The 23,759-nt window shown below is 44.3% G+C and overlaps 1 protein-coding gene across 2 annotated transcripts in view; it reads right to left on the bottom strand.

The window, feature by feature from the left end:
• Positions 1-23,759, bottom strand: part of SYNPR (synaptoporin) — a 104,551-nt gene that overhangs the window by 8,836 nt on the left and 71,956 nt on the right. For both annotated transcript variants that reach the window (XM_066195549.1, XM_066195550.1), the window contains 2 exons: positions 21,687-21,811; positions 3,137-3,335 (listed from right to left, as the gene is read on the bottom strand). In XM_066195549.1, coding sequence (XP_066051646.1) covers positions 3,137-3,335; positions 21,687-21,811 — 324 coding nt within the window. The remainder of the gene's footprint in view (positions 1-3,136; positions 3,336-21,686; positions 21,812-23,759) is intronic.

Genomic DNA, 23,759 nt, shown 5'->3' with positions numbered 1-23,759 from the left:
CAGTTCATTTCCCTGTATCTGTGTAAACAAAGTAAACTTGAAACATTTGTGACTGAAATTTTCCTTGCAAGTTTCTTGTGATTTAATGGTCATTAAATTCCTTACAATCATATCTTCTGCACTCAGTCAGGCTTATGCAATTTGGTAATGCATTGATGGTGTTCTGACTGCCTGCGCAGGGGCTTTTTGAAAAAATATTGTGAAATTTCTAGTGAAAGGGGTTTTTTCCTCTCTCGACTTCTCCTGTCATACTCATTTTTCAAATCCCTAAAATTTGTCAGGAGAAAAGGCAGCTCTGAGAGGGTGCTGCTTAAAGGCAGATGTCATCCCAGACTGAGAAAATATGAAGCCAAGATGAAGTACAAGGCTTAAAACAGGAATGGTTTAAACTATGAAATTGTGATCAGGCACTGCAGCAGAAGAAAGGATGGATGAAACTATCATCTTCAAACTCTTCACTAAAAGAGAAAATACTGGTAGACTGGATAAGGTGCCTGATGCATTGATCCTGCCTGGTAATGAAGCAGAATGAGGGCTGCCCTGACTCCTGCACCAACACGTGCTGCACCACAGATTTCTGCTGCACTTTTCTTTGGAAGGAACAATCTCAGGGATGAGACATACTCACACATCTGATCTGATACATGTCAGTTCAGAGCAGCATCTGCCTGGAGCTGGAGGATACATTGCCTGCCTCCTTCACAGAGCGCGTGACATCTCTTAGGTGAGCACTGCAGCCCGGAGAAGCTGGTTTTCACTCCAAGTTTTCTTTTACCTTGACCACTGAATTTCTCTTGGCTACAGCTGCCAGCTTTTTCTCTGGCTAGGGCTCTGCATTTTCTCTGTAACTCCACTGCACAGAGGGACTCACACCTGTCCTCAGCCAGGCTGCAATCATTGCACTGGACAGTGTCCAGGGAGACCAGCAAGGATGTGCTCCAGGCAAAAAAGGTTATTGTTTTTTTCTAAAAATACCAAATACAACACAGCTTGCAGTGCACAGGAGCTGCAGGAGCATTTGGCTGGGGAGGATGGGACTCTCCTCCTGTCAGGCATAACCTGACCATAACCCTCAGCCATTCCCAGAACCACTCACCAGCAGGAGCTGCTTTTGCTGTAGGACAAACTCAAAAGCATCTTTATATTCTGAAAAGATAAGGTCATATATCCTGGGTTTAAATAGTGGGAAACTGAAAACAGAGGCTTTGGTAACAGCCACTGGTTAAATTTAACCTGTAGATTCAATTACAATCCATTACACAGAACAAATTAAGTCAGTGTGACATCAATGCTGTAACAGTTTGTGCCATGCATCCTGTGAGAGACATGACTGCAGCAGCTGTTTCAGTAAAGTCCTGGACAAAGGCAAGTGGGCACATCATAATGTGACATATTAATACTACTGTTTCTCTTTCCTTTTCCTATTGCTACAGAAGATAATGTGGTTGGTCAAAAGAATTATTTTCTGCAAGAAAATTAAGATGGAAGAATTCTGACCAAAACTCCCACGCTCTGTCTCCTTGCCCTGTTGGTGGGAAGGAGGGAGGGACTGGGGGGGGCGGGGCGGGGAAAGGTGTTTTAAATGACTTTACTTCTCATTATCCTCCTCTGACTCTGTTAATAACTTTACTTTATACCTTTAAATTTGAACCTGTTTTGCTCTCGGAGTGTTTTTCTCCCAGTCCTTTTCTCAACTCATGAATCCTTTGTCAATTTTTTTTCCCCTTCTCTTCTGTCCAATTGTAGCAGAAGAGTGCAAGCAAATGACCCTTGTTGGTGCCTGGTGTTTGGTCAGTGTCAAACCATGACACCCAAATGAAGAGGAATCATTTACTTTGATATGGAAGGACAACTTTTTTTGGTAAAAATTGATCCGTTTTGAATTATGCAAACTCAAAAAACCAGTTCACATCTCCCTGCAGCAGGAAGATCTTTCCCTCAGACCTCAAAGATGCCAAGTTTACTTTGCTCCAGTTCAATCTTTTGCTGCTGTTATTGTAGCTACTTCCTTTAATAGATTCAGAATTTCTGCACCGGCAATTTTTTTTCCCGTTATATATTCCTGATATTCTTTACTGGTCGCTTTCACCACTTAAGTCTCAGCAAAATGTCTGGTTTCTGTCAGTCATAAACTTTAGAATTTTCTGAAACCCAGAGCTAACTTTTTCCTTACGTAGGTCATTGATAAACTCTCCCCACTTTCACACTAAAACTTCAGAGTAGTATTTTCTCTCCCTTAGTAACGTTCTCCTTGCAGTCATGAGGGGGAGGGCTGTCCATGGCAGGGGCACTGTGCTGCCACTCTACAGCCCACAGATGCAGAGACGTGACCCAAATTCAGGTGAGGGTCAGCACCCAGCGCACGGCAGCCCAGCAAGACCATGGGGTGCACCACGGCCCACAGTGCACTGACAGGCAACAGACACCTGGACCAAAACAGGCCTCACTGGCTTTACAGCCTCAATTTATGAGAAAATATATGCACAGCAACACTTGCTTTTTATCACAAGCCTTCAGAAATCAGTAAAAAGAAAAATAAAGTCATGAACGGCCACAGCTTGATGGGTGCAGACAGTGATAACTGGAAGGCTCATAAACCAGTGTGGAGACACAAACACTCTGGGAACTCAGTGTCACGCTAGGAAAACAGCCACACAATTCTCCAAAGCAAAATAATTTGGCTTAACTCTGCAGTAATTAGCAATAAGCAATCTCCCTGGCTAGGCTTTGATCAGGGGCATGGTTTCATCTGTCTGCTAGGACAATGCCTAAGATCCCCTTTTCCCTTTTTTCCCCACCAGTGAAGCTCTGCTAATCACAGACACAGGGCTGAGATCCCAGTCCTGCTCCCACTCAGCTACATGTCCATTATTTGTGTGATCATCACCACTGTGGGCAGTGGGAGAGAAACACAGAATTTCACAAGTACATACAGGACTAAACTCCTTCTGCATTACAGCCTCCATTACCTTTGGTGATAAAATATTAAATCACCATTAAGATAAAAAATCAAGTGAATGCAGAGATGCTTTGGGCAGAAGGACACCTGGATCTCCCAAACCATGCCAAAAACCTCAACAAGCGAAAAAGCAAGAGGTGAAGACCTGAAAACACTGCAAATTCTGTAAACACTTACAATTAAAGGCCCTCTGTTGTTCTCACGGTACTTGTTCTGGAAGAAGATATAAACCACGGTGGCAGCCAGCGAGTAGAGGAAGGCGAAGACCGCGATGGTGACGAAGAACTCCGCCGAAGACGAGAAGTCCCCTATCAAGGCGAGCGTTTCCCGGCGCTTGCCTTCACAAGTGGGAGCCTCAAAATTCACTTGATGCAACCTGGAAAACATCCCGGAGAGCAGCAGGTGAAGTGCAGAAAATGGAAACTGTCACCTGAATAAAGATAAATGCGTTTGCTCTCATTCCTGATTCGCACATTGACCCCTGTGAACAACCGGCAGCTGTGGGCTGTGCACCTCAGAGGTGCTTGTACATGTGAGGTTACCTCCCTGTGAGTGCCAAGGTGAGCCTGAGCACACGAACACATCTTTTAATCAGTCCCAGAGAAAAGTTTATGTTCCAGTGGTTTGGTACAGCCCTCCCCGTCCTCTCCGGGATTTTGTCATGGCAACAACCGAAAAAGGATAACATGAGAAACAATTTGATTCTCAAATTCTTACAATCCAGGCAGCAGAAAACAGGTCTTACCCTCAGTACTAAGCCCATGGGATAGCCATGTTTGGATGTTCAGAAATTCCTTGCAGAAAATTGTCTAGAGCAGAGCTACCTGTGGCCGTTAGCCCATAGGGCTGCAAGCCACGCAGTGCTTCGACATTAAAAGCTTTTAAAAACAAGCTGCAACAGAAATACACAACTTGGATCAAAGAAAAAGTCTGCATGCCCTGGTTTAAGCAACCTAAGCCCTTACTTTATAATCACACACTGTTCATCAGCAACTGAGCTAATAGATTTATAGTTCTGTCTGGAAGCTTCTGTGAGAGCTTTTTTTCTGTAATAAATTTAATTTCTGATGCAGAAAAACAAAGAGGATACATGGAGGGGTCATTTTGGCAGGTCCTGTTGCATGGCCCAGATTCACATCAGTGGGGACGTGGAGCCCAATGAGGGATCACGTTGTTCTGCTCTGCACAGGGTGAGTGGAGGGGACGAAGCCATCAGCAATTAAAGAACTGATGATCTGGTGCTGAGAACGGACTAGGCCTTCTGGGAGACATTCCTCTGCTCAAGGGCAATTAACGTGCAACAGCAAGCCAATGGCAGCAGCAGCAGCCATAACTGTATTTGGCTAAATAAAAAGTTAATTCCCCACAGGAAAACAAAGTACCCACAGCAGAAATCACAGAAGGCGGATTAATGGGCATTGGAGGATTGGTTGACTTTTTGCTTTCGCTGGTCCTGATTAAGTGTACCCAAACGTAGGCAGAACCTTTTCATCAGCGGCTGATGAACAACGCCAGTTATTTGCCTCAGAGATTTTATTCCCAGTCATTGTAGTAGTGGTGAGATGAAAACAAAAACTAAGTCTGCCCAGATTGCGGAGATGAGCAGTGGCTAAAACGCCTTCCCAGTGTAAAGCCAGCAAACCCTGATGAAATCTGAACACATGAGAGAGATCCTAATGCTCACGATCAGTTTCCCGACTTCACTGTTTCCTGGCATCACCACACACACACTTTAATCAGGGTTTATTGTTCTTTTCTAAAATTGGGGGATAAAAGGAGAAGTAAGGTTTCCTAGTGCCTGTCATGCAAATTTTGCAGTCTAGAGAGAAAATGGTATTATTTTAACCATCACCACGACAATGGAAAGATTTGAAATGCCTGATTTGCATGGTCTAAAAAGGAAGCTTTTTCTGCTTTCCTTTTGCAGCTGTGTGTTGGTTTTGCCCAGCCTGGCTTTTGGCAGCAGGGGGGGCCACAGAAGTGGCGTCTGTGAGAAGCTGCTGGAAGCTTCCACCATGTCCAGCAGAGCCAGTCCCTGATGGCTCTGAAGATGGAAATGCTGCTGGCCAAAACTGACCCAAAGAGAGAGGTTGGTAACACCTCTGTGACAGCAGATTTAAGAAGAAAATCAAAACAATGTGGGACACAGTTTTTTCCTAGCCAGAGAAGAGGAGGAGATGAGAACATGTGAGGGAAATAACATGGAGACACCAAGGTCAGTGGAGAAGGAAGGGAAGGAGGTGATCCAGGAGCCAGAGCCAAGATTCCTCTGCAGGCTGTGGTGAGTCCATAATGAAGCAGCTGTGCCCCTGCAGCCCATGGGGATCCACGGGGGATGCAGAGATCCACCCACAGCCCATGGGGATCCACGGGGATGCAGAGATCCACCCACAGCCCATGGGGATCCACGGGGATGCAGAGATCCACCCACAGCCCATGGGGGGGGGTGCCCATGCCGGAGCAGGTGGATGCCTGGAGGAGGCTGTGATCCAGTGGGAGATAAAGTGGAGGGAAAAGGCCCTGCTTCCAGGCTGGAGCAGCCTGCCCTTGGAGGATGCACCCCATGGGAAGAGTGACCCATGCCACAGCCGTTTTGAGAGAACTGAGCCTGTGGGGGGAATTCACGTTGCAGCAGGTGTGGTAGGACTGCTGCTCATGAGAATGGAACCATGCTGAAGTTCACGGAGAACTCTCTCCCATGGGAGGGACCCCACGGCCTCACAGGGGAAGGATTCCTCTCCCTGAGCAGGGGAAGAAAACCTCGGTGATGAACTGGCCCAAACCCCCTGCCCTGTCTCCCTGTGCTGTCGGTAAGAAGGAGGGAGGGGCTGGGGGGTAAAAGGTGTTTTAAGGGCTTATTTTATTTCTCATCTGATTCTGTTAGTAATGAATTCACTTTGCAACTTCAGTTGAGCTTGCAGTGTTTTCTCCCGGTCCTTATCTCAACTCATGAACCCTTGGTGAATTTTTTTTCTTTCCTCTGCCCAGCTGTGGCAGGGGTGGGTGAGCAAACAGTTATTGTGGGTGCCTGGCATTGGGCCAGTGTCAAACCACAACAAGCTGCTTGGGTGCTGTACTGACATGGAACAAAACTCCTCAAAGCACCTTGAAGACTGTGGAAGGCTCTGTGGGACTCTGGATCAGTAAGAAATGTGGCCCATCCCTCCTTCCCCAGGGCAATGCAGTGCTGCGCAGCCAGAGGCTGTCCTCACAGTCCTCGCTGGGGCTCAAGGCCAGGTTCAAGCCAGGTTTCACATCCCACCCAGCCCACAAAGCTGCAGTCTGGGGCAGGAAGGACACCAGCATTTGAGAGCACCACCAGAGGTGGGCACTGCAGGCTGATTTTGCCTACTGGCAGACCAAGGGTCTCCTTGTCAGCCCAGACTTTGCAACTCAGTGCTCAAGGCTAGGGGGGTTGGCTTTGGCTGGTTATTGTTGTTGGTCCAAACCTCCAAATTTCTGGTTCTTTGATAACTCATGACATTTGCTGTGTTTGAAGGGCCACACTCAGGTACCACAGCTGCTGTTTTAGGGCCCTGCTACAGGATGTGGGATCTGTTTCTCCAGCTGAGCCCAGCAAAAGCCAGGCTTTGCTGCAGTGGGGGGAGCTCAATGGTTTTGCTACCACATCCCCTCACACCACTTGCACAAGCACTGTGAAATTGGGCTGAACTACACTAAATGCAATCCAAGTGCTTTGGGGAAAAGAAAAAGAAGAGCAAGGCAATTCTGCATGCATTTTATTGTGTACAACGTGTCTCTACAGCAGAGTTTTCTTCCCCTGCCAAGGAGCCCTGAAACTCAGACTGGACAACATGTGGTGTTGCAAGTAGCAGCTCAAACTCCTGAGCATACCAAAGAGGAAATAACTTAGGGAATATTTCTATCAAGATTCAGACTTGGAGTTCTGCCCACCCCTGCCCCCTCTGGCTGTCAACACAGCCCAGTCTCATCATCAACAATCAGCCTTTACAAAACATGATAAAGCAACTGAGACCATCTTCCTTTTCTATTCTCTGTTTCCTTCACTGCGCCTTAGTTCTGAATCATAAGCCAGAAAAAAATGTTCATATACTAACACCACACTTGTACCTTCCCAGCAGTGCTTTTGTGGCCAGGCACCTGTCAGGGATACGAGATCAGAGAAACCATCTTCCATCAAGTTATTTTTATTCACTTGCTTTTCTTTTTAGATTTCCTTGGCCTCTAAGAGGATGTGCAGTAATTGGTGCCTCTTGTGGCTACCTCACCTCTGTCAAAACAACCAAGATCCCTCTTGTGCAAAGGGCCCCAAAATAGACCATGATTCAGACCTGGGAAGAGGAGCTGTGACAGGGAAGAGAAGTGAGGGAGCCGAGCCCTGCGGTGGTTAGGGTGGATGCTGCCTGTACATGATACATCTGAAAAGTTTCTTTAAGGCAGGGGAGGATCAGTGACAGAAAATCCAGTTTCACTCATCGAAACCTTTTTGATCTGGAATGGCATCTCCAAAAGAAAACTGATTTTTTTTTTTTTCCCCACTAGTGTTGCTGAGTCAGCCTTTCTGGGGGCAGGATGGTTTGGTGATGACTCACAAAACATTAATTGCCTCTGCCTCCCACTTTGATATAATTCTACCTGCTCTGTCTCTTACTTCCTCTGACTTACTTTTCTTTTATCTTCTCTTATCTCTCTTTGTTGACACCCCATCTTTTCCTTCAAGTCACCCTTGGCCAGTGTCTTCCTTATGCTGCTTTTCCAATATCCAGCACCACCCCTCCACTCTACCTTTGACTCTCCATTTGCTAAACAAAATCATGAGCCCCAAGAGTGACCCTTTACAATAACACCCTTTGCACTTTGTTAACATTTGTTAGGCTGCATTAACAGGAATTATTTTCACTGATTGATGGGCAATGCAAATAAGGAACACAACGGTAATGAATTTACTTAATGAGGGAAACTTTTCCCCTGTAAGTTCTTCCAGGGTTTCTTTTTTTTGCCTTGTACTGCTCTGGGTATTGCTATTAATACAGAAATAAAGCTCCTGACTTTGGAATGTGACCTTGCACCCCACACTCAGCAGAGCTGCACTAAGGTCATCCCTGCTGCCTGTTGTTACCAGCACCATCCCCTTTGTTAACAGCAGCTGCCATGGCCAAGCCACCCAGGCCCAAATTCCCCCAAATTCACTTCAGTCTGAAGCAAGTCCACCAAAAGCAGTCAAGTTTCACTGATGAAGTCACAGTAATTAAGGGCTTCTGAGGTTTCTTCCACCACTTGGCAAACTTTCCATTGCTGTGGGAAATATGACGACAAGACAGCTGTATTGTCTAGCTTGACAAGATCAAAAGAGGGCAGGAATGTTTTACAGTGAAAAAAGGGATTTTTACATCCTTCCACAATGGTGAAGAGCAGTTACATTTTCAGATGCTAATTACCCTCGCTCTGAAAACAGTACATGAAGCCAGACACAGTGAACAAAGCTACAGCTGTTAAGTGTGCATGGGGGAGCAAAAGTTGTGCTCTCTCCACGTGAATGTGAAGTTGCCTTTTCTTCCCGAACTTCCTCAGTACAATATTCAAGCCACAACTTTCTTTTAATCGTAGCCCACCATTTTCTTGAGCAGCTTAGTTCCCTTGATGATCCTTGAGCATGAAAATGGCCAGAGCCAACTGCCCCAAAGACCTGTCTCACTCCACCAGCAGACACAGAAGAGCCCAAGCAGAAGGGCGAGTGATCTGATCTTGTCGGATCCACCCCCTTCAACAATGCACACAGGGCTTAGACTTGGAGCCAAGAACACAATTAACACAAGAACGTGCTCGAATGTTATTGATGAACCAGCATAGATTTCCCCTCCTGGGCTTTGATCAGTGTGTGGATTAATAAATAACAGATAAAGTTCTGCCTCCAAAAATTCTCAATGGGGGTTAGTGTTTCTCCATTTCTTTACTAGGATCTAGTGAAAAAAAAGGCAAAAAAAGCACTCTGTTTTTGTAGGTTGTCCTATTTTCTGAAAATAGCATCTTGTAATCCACCCTCCAACCTGTCTACAACATGCTGGAACAAAATCTGCAACACCCACACACGTGCTTGCAAAAACCCTGAGATCTATTATCTTTTCACTGGGCTGTATTTCCCCCCAACTTGTTTCTGGTAGTCAAACTGCCAATTGTCTTTACTGTCTGCAAATCCCTGAGAGAAATACATTGCTAGAAATGAGTTACTGCAGTAGTGCTTGTGGAGGGGTTTCTTGGGAAATGTTTATCTTGGCTGATAATCTCCAAAATGAGGGGAAAATGAAATTTCAAAATACAGCAGTGAAATGCTGACATGCACAGAGCCCCTCAGCAAGTCAAACTGCTCTGCTGAGGCACAAAAACGTGACAAGGGTTTACATCTTCCTTTCTCTGGGATACAGAGTAAAGACATTTCTTTTAGTTAGCCCTGAAAACACTGGAGTTCCCTCATTTCAGAGGACTGTGCTGGTGTGCTTTGACACCGCTGCCTCCAGCCAGCCAGTCCCTGGGTAAATGTACCTTTTTGAGGTGCCAAATATGGATTTTTTTTTGTAGGTTTAGTGGAAGAATACAAATAAATGGGAGCTTTTCCTCACACAACAGAGCTCATCATTCCTGTAAAACTCCTCTAGAGATATCACCTACATTAAGAAAAACACTTTGAAAGTCATCTCTAATAGTCAGGTCAAAGCAGAAATCTGCCTGCAAATAAAAAGTCTTTTCTTTAAGGAAATTTGGGTTCACTGACTCTTTCAACACTCTTCCCAGACTGTTCTTCTCACTGCAAAAAAACACTTCCCCCAATGCTGGCCATTCCTGAATGTTTGGTGTTAAGTCCTGGCTACCTGCAAGGCTGCTCACACAGCAAGAACAGGCTTCCTTCCAGTTTTCAGGAGGATGGATGGAGTGAGCTCTACAGTATTCTCATCCTCCCTCCTCCCCCCAGATCTGCTCTGCAAGGACAAACTTCTGAGTGGGGGGACCCTTCAGCCTCAAAACCATTATCCAGTAATTCCCATAGGATCTGAATCTTTGCACTCAGGCATCCAGGAGCTGGTGAAGTTAGTCTCAGGCAGACAGTCTGTTAATAACCGCACTTGAACACCTTGAAGCCATTAATGCTGAAGTTCTCTCCAGCCCTTCAAAGTCAAATAGTTGAGATGTTATTCAAGCCCTGGACAACTGTGGGGATGAGATGGGGTTTGGCCCTCGGCAGGACAGCAGTTACCATGGAGGTGATTTCTCCCTGGCCCTTTTGCACCTGTGCTATTCTGATAAAATCACACCTTTCTACCTTTTTGCTAACAATGACAAGACCATTTCTCACCCCAAGCTGCTCTCACGGCTCTTTTCCCAAGAAGAAGAAATTATTGCCTACTCAAATATTCCCATCCCTTGCCTTTTCATTGCCCATCTGCCATAATGCGTGTCTCAGTGCTGCCTGCAAATACCGTATCCTTACAAAAGTGAGATGCTTGTCCATCCTTCCTAACTATCCCAGCAGTTTTCCATACCTCACTCTACCAGCTGCCCCAAAAAGCAATACCCTTCCAGACTCCCCAGGACCCAAAGGTGCCTTCAGTACCCTCCTCCCCTACAGAGCAGCAGCACATTTGTTTCCACCACATCCCTTCCCCTATAAAACTGGTTCATTTTTCTCTGGAGACAGAAAGCAAAATTAAAATTCGCCATCTGACTCAGCAATCCAAGCCTGGTCTTTTGTTTCTCCCCTTTCTAGAGGAAGAAAGAATAGAGTTGGCTGATCAAAGAGTATTTGAACATACTTCTCTTTGAACTTCTGTCCGCTCAATACAATCTCTCCATTTATTACAAAAAGATGAATTCCAAAGCCCACATCACTCTAGAATTATTCAACACTACCAGTCATTTCACACAAATACATATATCATCCTGCAAACACTTATTCCTAGCTCCTAATCTGGATATTTGAACATCCTAAAGATCTCTCCTTTGTCACAGCTGACTTTAGTGGCTTACACCCATCCAAATCCATGTCCAGAGCAGCATGACCAAAAAAAACATCCCAGAAGGTGCTGCTGGGAAGCTAACCAGGAAAGCTGTAGTAACCTACACTCTTTTTCTGATTTATTTCCAGTCAAAATAATGTAAAATATTTCCCTTCTAATACTTTCAATTTCTTAGTTCGCTGGGTTCCCAGACCTCACTAGGACATAGCTATGCTGCAGATGTTTGGCCAGTACTATTTTCCTGGAGTACAGGTTTATCAGGCCAAGCTGTCAGACACAGCTGCTGCCCCAGCACACCACACTGTGTGCTGCACTGGGACAGGGACAATTCCCCCAGTGCAGGCAGCTCAGAGCAGGTTCACCACAATTGCCTCCCCAGAGCTGGGCACCACATGGGTCCCTCTGCTCCATCCCTCTTACCTCTCAATTCATTTCCCCTGTTAGGACAGTGAGTCTGAGACCCCCTGAGGTGCTCAGGTATCCTGGAAGAGAAGCTACACAACCCTTTTGAGGATGGGGTCTGAAGGCATTGAGAAGGCACTGGTGCCATACCCCCAGCTTGAGGGGCCCTGAGCTTCCCCCCCTGCAGGACCTGCTCCCAATGACTGCATGCACAAAGCTCTGGGGAAACAGCCTGCACAACACTCCTGGGGGAAGAAACATCTGGACTGGTGCCAGCCGTGGGAATGAGCCTCCCCAGACTGTGCACGTAGCAGGAATGCAAACCCTACTACTCCATCGTAGCACCAAAAAGCCAACAAGAAAGGCTCATTATAGAACACACGCTGCCTGGAGTGCTCGGAAAGCTGAGTGGGTGATCCCAACCCCACTTCCAAGCCTTTATCCAAGACCCAGATTTATCTCCCAAGATAATTTCACAGCTCTTCTCAGGAACACATGCTGTGCAAGCAGAGCACAGTGCTCAAAGACATGCTCCACCAGTCTTTACAGCCCAAATACCTTCCCACATTGGGAACTTACATTCTTTGTGGTACAGACTAGTGGCATTTATACTCTGATTTCCCTCCACCAAGCTATTTTCTTGGGACGAACTGCTTTCGAGTCTCTAGGAAACTTTGCTAATATCTCTGAAAGAAGGTAACCCTTAATTATCTTTTAAAAAAGTAATCATGGTCATGGAACAAGGCAAATTATGGGACCTGGAAATGCCACTGGCATACATCTGCATCACCACATGAACAACTACCCAATGTTACCTGGTTCCATCATGAGGTCCTGGCTGAACCCATAGTTCTTATGTTCCTCTGCTGCCCTCTCCTCTGGACAGACACAGGAAACAGCTTCCAAACCAAGAAGCTCCTGTCAGAGCCAAACAAAAGCTTCCATTTGGAGAAAAATCGACAGAAATCTAAACATCTACAGATAAAACAAGCTTTCTACAAGCAGTAGAAACCATAAAGAAAAGGCCTAGAAAAGTAATTGAATATAGTAAGACCATTTCTGAGAAGTGGATGTATCAAATCCTTGGGCAGTGTTTCTGCTTGGAGCAATGTGGGACTGCTGATCCTGCAGTCAACACATTCTGCAGCTGCTCACACCACCTCCAGTTCACCTCCTTTCCACCATCAAATGGGCAATGAACTGCTTGTAAAAGTACTCCAAATTCTTGGGCATCACCTGGTGTTCAGCCAGAACCACCTGAAAGCATAAATGCTCCCTCCACCCTGTGACAAGCAGTATTCACATACATTTTCATCTAGATCTACAGACCCTGAAAGCAGCAATTTCACCCCCCAGACCAACTGATATAAATACAAAAGCAATTACAGAAGATGCAGCAACATTTACTCCTCTGTGTTGTATCTCAATATTACTTTGCATTTAACTCTAATTTTCTCAAGTATTTTGTCCTAATGTACTTAAAGCAATCAAATTAAGTTCTCTGTGGAGTTTTATGGGATGACTCAAATGAAACTCCCAGTCACAGTATGTACATTTGGAAGGAAGGGTATGACAAATCCTTTCCTCAGGGAGCTGTTGGGCTCCAGCACAGGCTGAGGAGTGCACCAGGCAGGAGCCAAGCAGATTTGTGGGTCTGCTGATGGACCTGCAGACAACTTGCCAGCACCTTCACACCTTGAATAATCCAAGAGGTGTGAATCCAGACAGGACAGGCACTGAGTGGGGCTGTGCTGCATGGGGTTGGATGCACATCCTCTCCAGAGTTTACTGAATGAAAATATTTCATTTATCTCCTGACAAATAAATTAACATAAAATCCAGGTGTGAGAGGAGACCAAAGACATCCCATGCATCCCATTCCCTACAGTCCTGGGGAAATTTTCAGGGCCCCTACAGAGCAAATGCCCATTTTGGAGCATGGAGAAGGGGAAGGGCATGTGTTTGATTGTCTCCCAGCTGGGCCACCATGTGCCATCCAGAGTATGGGATCAAATGCCAAACAAGGCAAAGCCAAAGGGCAGCTGCTTTGATTGCTTCTGTACTGACAGAATGAAAATGTGCAAAAATAAATTTGCAAGGGAATTTGCCTAAAGTCTGACTTTTAGGAAAAGCCTTTGTGGCAGGCACAGATAAAACACCATCACTGCACAATACTGCGGAGACTATTCATGAATATATATTAAAAATTCAAATTGTGAAAAAGCTGCATATATTAACAAACCCAAAATCAACTTCTACTTTAAGAACAAATTTGGCTTAAAGAATTAATGAAGAATTTTTCTGGCACTAAAACAGCGTTAAGCACAAAATAAGCCTCTGTGAAGAAAAATCAGCCAGTCTGGATCAACTGGACCATCCAAATTCAGAAAAAATCCAATTTTTGAGTGCCAAAAGAAAAGCTCTGAAATTTAACAAAGGTTTAAGAAAGCCTTCTCTCTTATCTGCAGCAGACACCACCTCTAGAAAGCTTCTACCCCTTTCCTTCCCCTTCCAGCTGTGTGCCCATGAGCTCTGTGTTCTTGCAATGTCTGTACATGGACAAGGAGACAAGAACTGTCCAGTCTGAAGAGCTGTGAAGCTAGACAAGCCTCCTCCCAGTTCAGCATTCAAGTGTGTGCTTGTTCCAAGTTTTAAGGGATTAAAAACTACAGAGTAGAAGCAGGAGAACACTGATGATAGCAGCAACTGAGATGACCTCAACATCTGAAGTCCTCTTGTCTGCAGAGCTGCTGCCCCATCACATAAAATACTGCCTGGAGCCATCAGCTTGTCCTTGGTTGTGCAATTAACTGGAGACCTCATGGTTTTACAAATCTTCCTCCTCTGACCTCCTCAAGCACTGAATTGCTGTTCACAGCCCAACACATCAGCAGCAGGAAAGAGCAGATGCTTTGCCACCCTTGGGCTGCACCTTCTTGGGTGTTTACAAAATAGTTTGACCCAGAAGCCAAGCCATCCAGACCAGCCATGACATTGTGGGGGTGGTCTCTGACTTCAACAACACAGTCCTGATGGGGACCACATGCACAGGGTCAGCCTCAAAGAGACGCTGAAGATGTGATTTTATCAGATTTCTGGTGGTTTTCTATAGATCTCATGCAGGAACAAAGAGTGACTCAAACCATCTCTGGTCCCTCACTTGTGAGAAAAGGGCACTTGACTTTATCCACAGTTCCAAAGGTGAAAACTGGCAGTAACAACCAATCTTTGCCAATCTTGAAGATTTCTACAAAGTGGAAGACATTTTGAAGACTCTAACTGGGGTCAGGAGGAGGCCCTCAAAACTAGAAAAGTCACGAAGTCATCCTTATTTTTATCTGCTCTAATCAAACCAGCAATAATTCCATCGAACTCTGACAACAGGAATCACATTGAACATTGTACTCATGGACAGCTGTGATTGCAGACCACAGCTGTCCACGTAAAAAAGCCCATTTTCTCCCATTCTACTGTTCTCTTTGTCTAAAGGCAGTATTTCAGAGTCAGTGTGGTCCTTGAAGACTTGTGCACACTGGAGAACACTGATTTGCAGTTTTCAATGACTTCACTAGTCTGTAGCCATGCACAAGCAAGCAAAAATCACATCAGGGTCTGAACTATGGGATGCACTCTCTAATCACTAGAGCCAGTTATAAAAATGTGAAATATTCTCTCCTATTACAAACTATGTTCATTCAAAGCTGAAAAGAAAAGTACTTATTCTGCAGACCTGGATCACCACTTCCCCAGCCCAGGAGACAATTTAAGAGCAAACAGCTCTAACTAAACCAACAGCTCATTGATCAGTGCTCAGTTTGGCTTTGCAAGCTCCATGTTCCAGACTTGCTACAGGACAGAGACTTGACCAAGGTCTCTGATGCCTTCACTGCCAGGGAAGTGCTGGGGCCATACTTTAAATAGCTCACAAAGTTCCTGCATTCACGTCACAATGGCATAAAATCTTTTAACTGGCTTTCCACTGGGAAAAAAAAAAAGTCAAAAATTGAGCTGCAATTTTCTGTTTAGCCTTACAAATTACCAGAATGTAAAAATCACAACTGAGAAAAAAAGGTCTATAACCTAGTTAAAAATATATCTTAATGCTTCAGTTTGCCTCTTGAAGTCACATTAAATATGAAGATACTTTGTGAAGGTATCATAATCAAAGAAATTTGTATCCTGAAGGATTTCCTGAATTTTACTCAGCAGGATGCAACTTTATCTTTCTCATTCACTCAATTTCCACTTTCCACTAACAGTAGTTAAAATGTAGAAGTTCTGGTTAGGAAAATTATTCATTAAGAGGTCAAAATTAGGTATAAAAAGCTCTGCTGAGATCAGAGTTTGAAACAGTTGTGGAAGAAAATTAAAAGCCCTGACTGAGCCCTCAGTGCCCATCCTACATAGCCAGTTTATATAACAGGGATATTGGTGAAAATCTCCAGCTTAGCTGATGTATTATTGAACACATTTCCTCATCAGTTCAGCTGTTAACCCCAGATCTGTAGTGCTAGATGAGGCAGTCACAGTTTGCCAAGAGAAGGAACTAAACTAACGCAGCTTTCACAGACCAGCCTATTGCAGATCCAGAAGGGACCACAGTGACACAGCCTGTGGTCTTCTAAACTCCATCCAAAGCAGCAAGTTTTGTTCTAAGAAGTTCCAGGGTGGAGATTTATCCCTTCATTAAGCTCGAATGGGTCATGCAAAGTTTAACCCACACCTCTCAGCTTCCCAGGAGCTCTGCCAAATCCACCTGGGAACTGGGGCATCTACATTTTGGCACAGGTTACACCTGAAGCCAGTGCACAAATCCTGCTGGCTTGCTTTTGCTCCTGTCTATGCACAGGTTTATGAGGCCACAGTTTGGTTTTCCAGAAGAGGCATCTTCTGTAAGATGAAGACATCCAAAATAAACACAAACCTTAAGGAGTTTCACTGACTCTGCGACTTCATTCCTTCCTATCTCCAACCTCCCAAAAAGTCTGGGAGCAGAGCCCACCACGGTTGCCTGAAGTCAGCACTGCAGGTGACTACTTAGCTGAAAGAATTTCTGTTTATCAGTAGCTCTCAGTCTCCCAGAAATCACGGACATTTATAATCTTTCAGCCAGAATGTTTTTCACTGAATTCTGAAGCAAGATTTACTACAAATGGATGACAAAAAATAGAAGGATAGTACACACTGGCACAGAAATGTGCTAACATTAGCAGAAGTCTTTTCCAAAGAAAGATAGATGCAAAGCTCAAAAAGTTAGATGCTTTCTTCTTAATTATCATTTGCAGCTTCTAAGTAGGCAATTTAGATCTGGCTGTCATATTTCAAATGGAAGACTAGACTACCCATCGCATGCGGATGAGGTGAACACTTTCAAGGGTGCTCCATGGGAATGTCTTTATTCAAATGAGATGCTTGAAGTGAATGAAAAGCTCCTATAAAACACAATTTCCTTTTCCTTCAGAAGGAAAAATCACTTGAAGAGACAGCTTTACTAGCACACTGAAAAGATACTAATAGGTGATTTAGAATAAATCGGAAAACTTTTGTTTTGGTCACTGCAGTGATACAAAGATGTGCAAAGATACATTTTCATCAGGGTCTCACGTTAGCACCACCAGGAAATCCCACTCTAACCTCCTAGTAACTGTGGCCCAGTGCTCCTAACACCTCTGCACACACTCTACCTAACCACTGGGTTAGGTGAGACTGTCTAAAATTTAACAATGTCATCCTCCAGGCCAATATTTTCTAAGTAGTTTTCAGGATGAATGCCCCAAGAAAAGACAAGAGATACTCCAAATTAATTCCGATTCACAGCATTTAACTTGGGGATACACTGTTCATGTAGGCTTGGGTTAAAGCACCTCCAAAAGCTACAGGCAAAGAGATTTTAGTGCAGGCTCTGCCTCAAGACTTAACAGGCAGCACATTTAGGGGCTTGCAATGAGATGGATCTCCCTTCTCACAGCCCTACAGACCTGTCCAGAACAATCCCTCTGCTCATGGGGCTCCCACGAGCCACAGACCCCATGAGCACCACCCTCAGCCAGGGTCTGGCACAGCATCCCTCCCTTGGCCAGGACAGGGCAGAACCACCAAGAGCAGCTGATGGCATCAGCACACAGTACCTCTCCCAGCACATCATCGACACGAGAGCACTTCTGAGATGCAAAGGTTCACTCAAATCAGAAGTTTGTGATACGAATAATTATGTAGCAAAAAATCTTCCATACAGACTCAGTAAGTAAAGCAAACAAAAATACTTGCTTCTAGGAGGCCTGATGAAAAAAAGCATCCTAAAGTAGTGAATACCAGTAACAAATATGTGCACAGTAGGTGTACTGTTCAATCACTTATCACCAAAAGTGAACCCAAGAAAAAACAAAGTACATGATGCTGGGATCACAGAAAATAATAAACAAATAAGACTTTCACTAGGACTCTTATTACAAACAAAACATATTGCTTCAGGGCACTTGGATCAGTGACAAATCCAATCTGAAAGGCTGATGGACTGTGAGAGTAACAAATAATCCCAAGATGCTGAATTTTTTTTCCCATCCCTCAAAGAATCATTGCCTGGGTGAGGGTCAAGTTAATGAACATCTTAATGTGTGCCAAATTTGCAATAGACTCAAGCAGAGATCCTAATGCCAGAGAAAAACTGCTACTCTGGGGCCAGAGAAATTTATTCTATATTTGAACTTGTAGAACCTTCAAAATGCATATACAGGTATCCAGAAAAAGGGTTGATTTGTGCCTTAAAACACAAGGAAGGAAGAAATGTTTTGTGATAAAACTAGAATCAGGCCAAAATGAGAAAAAACCTCAGGTGAATATTTGAAACATCTTTATAAATATCAGATTAGCCATGGAAGAGTCTGGCAGGATCTGTAGAAAAGTGTGGCAGAGCTCCAGGAGACACTTGTTAGAGGATATTAGGATTTAGACTTCAGGTTAATTTCCACATTACAGGGTGACTACAGGGTCATGGACGTGGGCTGCAGGAAGCTTAAATGAATCAGTGCAATTGTGTATGGAAAAGCATCCGTCTCATGTCCTGTTCCAGGAGAGATGGTGGAGCCAAATTTGGGGTCAGTAATGTCAATATTGACATTGGAGGGGACTCTTCACTGGTTACTGTACCCCAGTGGCCCGAGCTCAGAGCAGAAGCTCAGATGGGAATGGCTCAGCCTCCTCACGCTCCTGACACAACCACCCTGCACAGGCACCACCACGGGGGCTTTTCTCCCAGGGATCCTGTCTCCCAGCCATGCAAAAGCACCACTGCACCAGATTACTCTGGTAGTGTCTAGCGATTAGTACACTTTTCTGCTTTTCCTCACTTCCCCCTTTTCAAAAGGCAAATTAATCCAGGTCCAGAACTAACTAAGAAAGTGATTCCAGCAGAAATGAGAAACAGCCACCTTGTGAAAAAGGTCTCTGGGTTTTCTTTTTGGTGCTCCACAATTTCTTCCTACTGCTACAACAGCACTAAGACAACACAGGAGCCAAGCATAACTTCCATATAGCCATACCTTAAAACCCCCCCCAAGAAATAATTAGTTTAAAGGTACATTTCAAAACTCCCTGTCTAATTGTACTAATTATTTCTCTTGGACTCATTTTTATTTCTTGTTGGAGACTTTTGCAGTTTGTAGGTTGGGGCAGAGAAAAATCTCAATAAGCAAGTGTGAAGATGCTCCTTTGTTTCGGGAGCATCTGGAACTACCTTCTGTGGAGCGCAGTGCTGCTTCGGTGCATTCAAGACTGGCCTGGGGCCACATGAATCACCCCCACAGGACACCAGCCCCGGTTTTGCCCTCCTGCATCCTCCTTTTCTTTAGCTCAGGTGATTGGCCCCAGAAGCATGTGGTCACAAGTGCAATGCCCATCCTTTCAGTCTGGAAAACTCCCTCCCCATTTTGATCTTGCTTTAATAGGAATGTTCTCAGGTTCCTTCAATCTCACTTCCAAAACATCCAAACCGTCTTGTTTTGCCAGGCTGCCCTGTACAGCCTTACCACTTTGTTTACCAGCTTAAAGCACTCCACACTCGTCATCTCCTGGCCAAGGTCTAGCAGTTCATCTTTTGGGAGAAGAAAATCAAGCCTCAAATTCACAGCAGCAGAAATGAAAGCAGCTGGTAGCACGACTTTCTTTGTTTCAAGTCATGCTGGAAGGTGCAGCTCATAAAGAACAGCGCTCAGGTATTTTGACTGCTTCAGTGTCACTGCTGACAGCCCCAACAGCAGCGGGGTGTCAGATGCTCAGCAGCTTCTCTCCTTCCACCTACACCTCCCCCGGCTGACAGCCAATAATCAGGACTGTGAAGGCATTTGAAAGGAAAATGCCACGGGAAGATGGACCTGAATGCAAGACAACTGGTGGGAAATTCATCCTACCTAGCAATGCCTACAAGCCCATGCAGGGAGACAAGCCTCAGCCTCAGGAGCATAGTCTTGATCAGAGAGCCTCAACTTTTCTGAGCTGCTTTTTCCAAGTGTATTCAGTGCTCTGAGATGTTACCTTTCCCAACTAATCTCACTTCTGTTTTTAGAGCATCCCATCTCCATTCTGTGGAAGCAGCACTGGAGAAAAGCAAAAATAGCAAACACATGAGAAAGTCACAGGAATATTTAAATAAAACACCGAGATGGCACCAAGTTCCAAAGGTAGGGCTGGGCCAGATTTTCCAGGCACACATCTGCTGCCTCATGTAATCTGCACATCTCTGGACACTTTTTGCACATGCCTCAGGTTTGCAAACAAAATCCCAAACTGCAGAAAATCTGAATATATTCATGAGTCTCCTGTAACAGCAGCCACGTGTCATTTCCCTTCTCACCTGTACATTTCAGGTATATTTGTATCACCACCTCACCGTGTGTGCCATACATCCCACCTGTGCATGCTGAGTTCTGGGGCCAGCCACAGCCTCAGCTGGATCCCTCCTGCAAATAAACCTTATTTTGCATCATCTCTGCAACATGCTGGAATGTTACATTACCTGTCAATTACTTCCAGTTTTCTAATAAGTGAAACTGTGGGAAATTGCAGATCCAGCCACCTCCTTCTAGAAACAATGGTCGATGTGCCTGGTGAAACACCAGGACACACTTGATGGCAATTCTCTCTGTTTTATTAACTTTTGAAATAAAGTAATACTTTATATGCATGCAAAATAAAAGCACTTCACTACAGGGTGTATTTGTAATGAATGTTGGAGAAATGACCTATTTGGAAGGGAATCAAATTACAAACTCACATAACTCAATTTTCAGGATCTCTCCTATGCATACTTAGCAGAAATCAAAGAAAATGTGGACATGTTCAAGACAAAAAATAAACATTTGTAATGCCAGGAAATGTGACTTTTTTGAGTAATAAATGTGTGTCAAGCAAGAACAACATTTCAAGGAATCAAATTCAGTTCCCACTGTTTGGAATTTGCTGTATCTTAGAACATGTTAAAGAAATAGATGCTTTCAAGTCTGGTCTGTGCATAGCAATCATAAGCAAAACAGCATGTGATTTCCCAAGGAAGAAAAATAATTTTAGAGTCATAGTGTACTAGACTTGAGATTGAATTATGCATTCTTTTCTTAATCATCTCAATTCCTTGAAGAAATCACTTATATAGAAGTGAGTGGTTTCTGCAGTGGACTTGACATATCTAAAAAAGAGAAGACTGTAGATGCTCTTTTGAAGCAGGATCTTAAATGGCATGAACATTTTATATATATATATATATATATATATATATATATATATATAAAACTACAGTACAGTTTTCAGATGTACTTAAAAAACACTAAAAAACCTGTAAAAACTGTTTTTCTAAATCACTAGGTTTAAAGCATTCAGACACCAAGAGATGCAAACAGGCAATTAGTAAAATTTTCAAAAAGCATTTCAAAATTATGGTTCAAACTCATTTTGGTTTTTGCTTCCCCCTCCCTGGGAGTAGCTATTTCAGATCCTTGCTATTGCAATGGATGGGAAACCTCTCCCATTTCCAGCTTAAGTTAATGGCTACACTACAGCTCTTCATCTTGGGATGATGTGCTGTTTCGTTTTTCTACACCTGCCATTTTCCACTCCCCAAGCTTTGGGAGCTCTCTTCTCCTCAGCTGAGCTGCCATTCCCAGCAGTTGCCATGGCCCCATCCACACCAGGCCAAGCCAAATCCATTCCTCCTGCACACCAGAGGGAAAATTCTGGAGCCCCAGCCTGGTGCTGAAGTGAAACCTGCTAGAAATGCAGGGAGCCTCGGCGAAGCCGGGGCAGCCCCAGCCCCCGAGTGCGGAACCGCGCGAGCCAGCCGGGGTTACCTGAAGGGGTAGGCAAAGGCTATGTCAATGCTGAGGTCACTCTCTGACTTGTTTGCACAGTCCACACTGAGGCGCAGCTCTCCAGAGTACCCGCCGCATGTTGCAAATGCAAAGATTGCAAAAAGCTGTCAAAAACAAACAACATTTTTTTATTTCATTTCGTTTCAGCGACCACCACAAGCAGATCCATGCAGTAGCTCTAGCTGCAGCACCGGCCCCCTTGGGTCAGGTTATCCATCACTCCTTGCATATAAAGCATGGCCATACATTATCCCTGCACCCTTCCCAAAAGCAAAGAACCGTGACACATGAAGCTCTGTTGCCACACAGACAGACACATCACCTTTTGTCCATGCCAGACATCTCAGCTCTTCCCTCCTGTCTTGAACCCCATTTGGGATTCACAACCCAGGCAGTTATTTAAATCACCCCACTGACAGGTGAGATTGGACACGAAGAGAAGGATGAATATTGACTGAACATAATGTGCAATTCTTAACCCAAACAAACTGGCAGAAGTATTTAAAAGGTGCAACCAGAAGTAGCAATAGCAGACCCAGACAGTTCACACAGCTGCCATCCCATTATGTGGCAAAAGAGAGAACTGACCTGCCCCTCTCCCAGTCCATGTATGACTTAGAAAAAAACCACAGTGTTTTTTAAAGTTACTTTTCCTAAATTACTACCATAATCCAAAGTGGACATAGAGGTGAAGGAAACTGATGGCAAAGTTGAGGGGGAATTCCAGACTTTGGCTGAAGTCAGGCAAAGGAACAAAGAGCTTTGGAGGTTCTGATGCAAACCTATACAACATGTTAATCTTCCAGGAGAAAAATAACGAAGGAGGAAGCATGCAGGGCAGATACACATCAGCTTTGATATCAAGGGTTCAAAGAAAGGAATTGGAAGCAGGCACAGGTATCTTCAAACACCAATGACATAGGCTTGCTTGGAAGACCCTAAGTAGAAGTGGGAACAGTTTATTTATGCAGTTGTAATTTAAATTAAAGGACAGGTTAGATTTTGTTGATTGTAGCACTATAGCTCTGAAGTAACTCCATTAGCTTTAACAGAGTTACTGTGAGATCTACAGAGGGGCAGATAAGGGAAATGGCAAGCAAATGCCCAATCCCAGCTGCAACTAAATAAGCTAAAACCAGCAACCCAGAGGAAACGAAGAGTGTACACACATGGAAAGGAACCATGTTTTTGGACACTGAAAAATGATGCAGCAAGCAGACGAAATGGCAAAATAACAGACTGGAAATATAATAAATAGAAAAACTAGATCTTTTCTTGCTGCACAAGGTTTAGCAAAACGTGCCATTAATCTTAGTTCTCCCAATTTGCAGCATAAACAAAGTCCCGAGTTTCACCAGCCTCCTCGGAATTCAGCTTCGCATGTGCACCTTTTCCCCAGAGAGTGACAGATTATTGGGTGACACCTGAGCACTGGGGCAGGGAGATCCTCCCTGCGTGCAGTGATGTGCTGAGTATGATGGAGCACAGGGAATAACAGGAGAATGATGCAAGTTTCCACCCTGCCACTCACTTCCAATATGATCAGGGCGTATCATACATACAGGATAGATTTGCAAAGGTATTTAGGTACCTAATGACAAGAAAAGTTAATATAAACTTTGATTGAAGCAATCCTTCTTGCTGAGCTCACTGCAAAAGAGGAAAGCTGAACTTCACTATGAATTGACTTGTTAAATAATCGCCACAAAATAAATATTTTCACTGCAACTTAAATAGCGTTCCTTCATCCTAAATGAGACACTTCCCCTGTACACAGAAGAAGTTTCTGCCCTTACATGTAGCACAGCACTGAAAATCAGCATTAATCACCTCAGGTTAATTTGTGAGGCAAAGTCAGAAAACAATATATTAAGGAGAACAGGAGAGAATGCTGACCTGCTTTCTGGACTAATTAACAGAGTTGCAAATGCAAATGTTTTGCAGGTACATAGGCACAAGGATTAACAGTGATATATAAGGAGAGAACTTGAAAGCCTGTGGTGTGAGACCTGGCATAATGGAAGAGCCATCACCTCTCAGCTACCACTCTCA

This window comes from Chamaea fasciata, unplaced genomic scaffold (genome assembly GCF_029207755.1).
Source record: "Chamaea fasciata isolate MVZ Bird 193981 ecotype frontalis unplaced genomic scaffold, bChaFas1.0.hap1 SCAF_13, whole genome shotgun sequence".
NCBI lineage: Eukaryota > Metazoa > Chordata > Aves > Passeriformes > Sylviidae > Chamaea > Chamaea fasciata.
The sequence above is the reverse complement of the archived record's forward strand: the minus strand, read 5'-3'. Positions and strand labels throughout refer to the sequence as shown.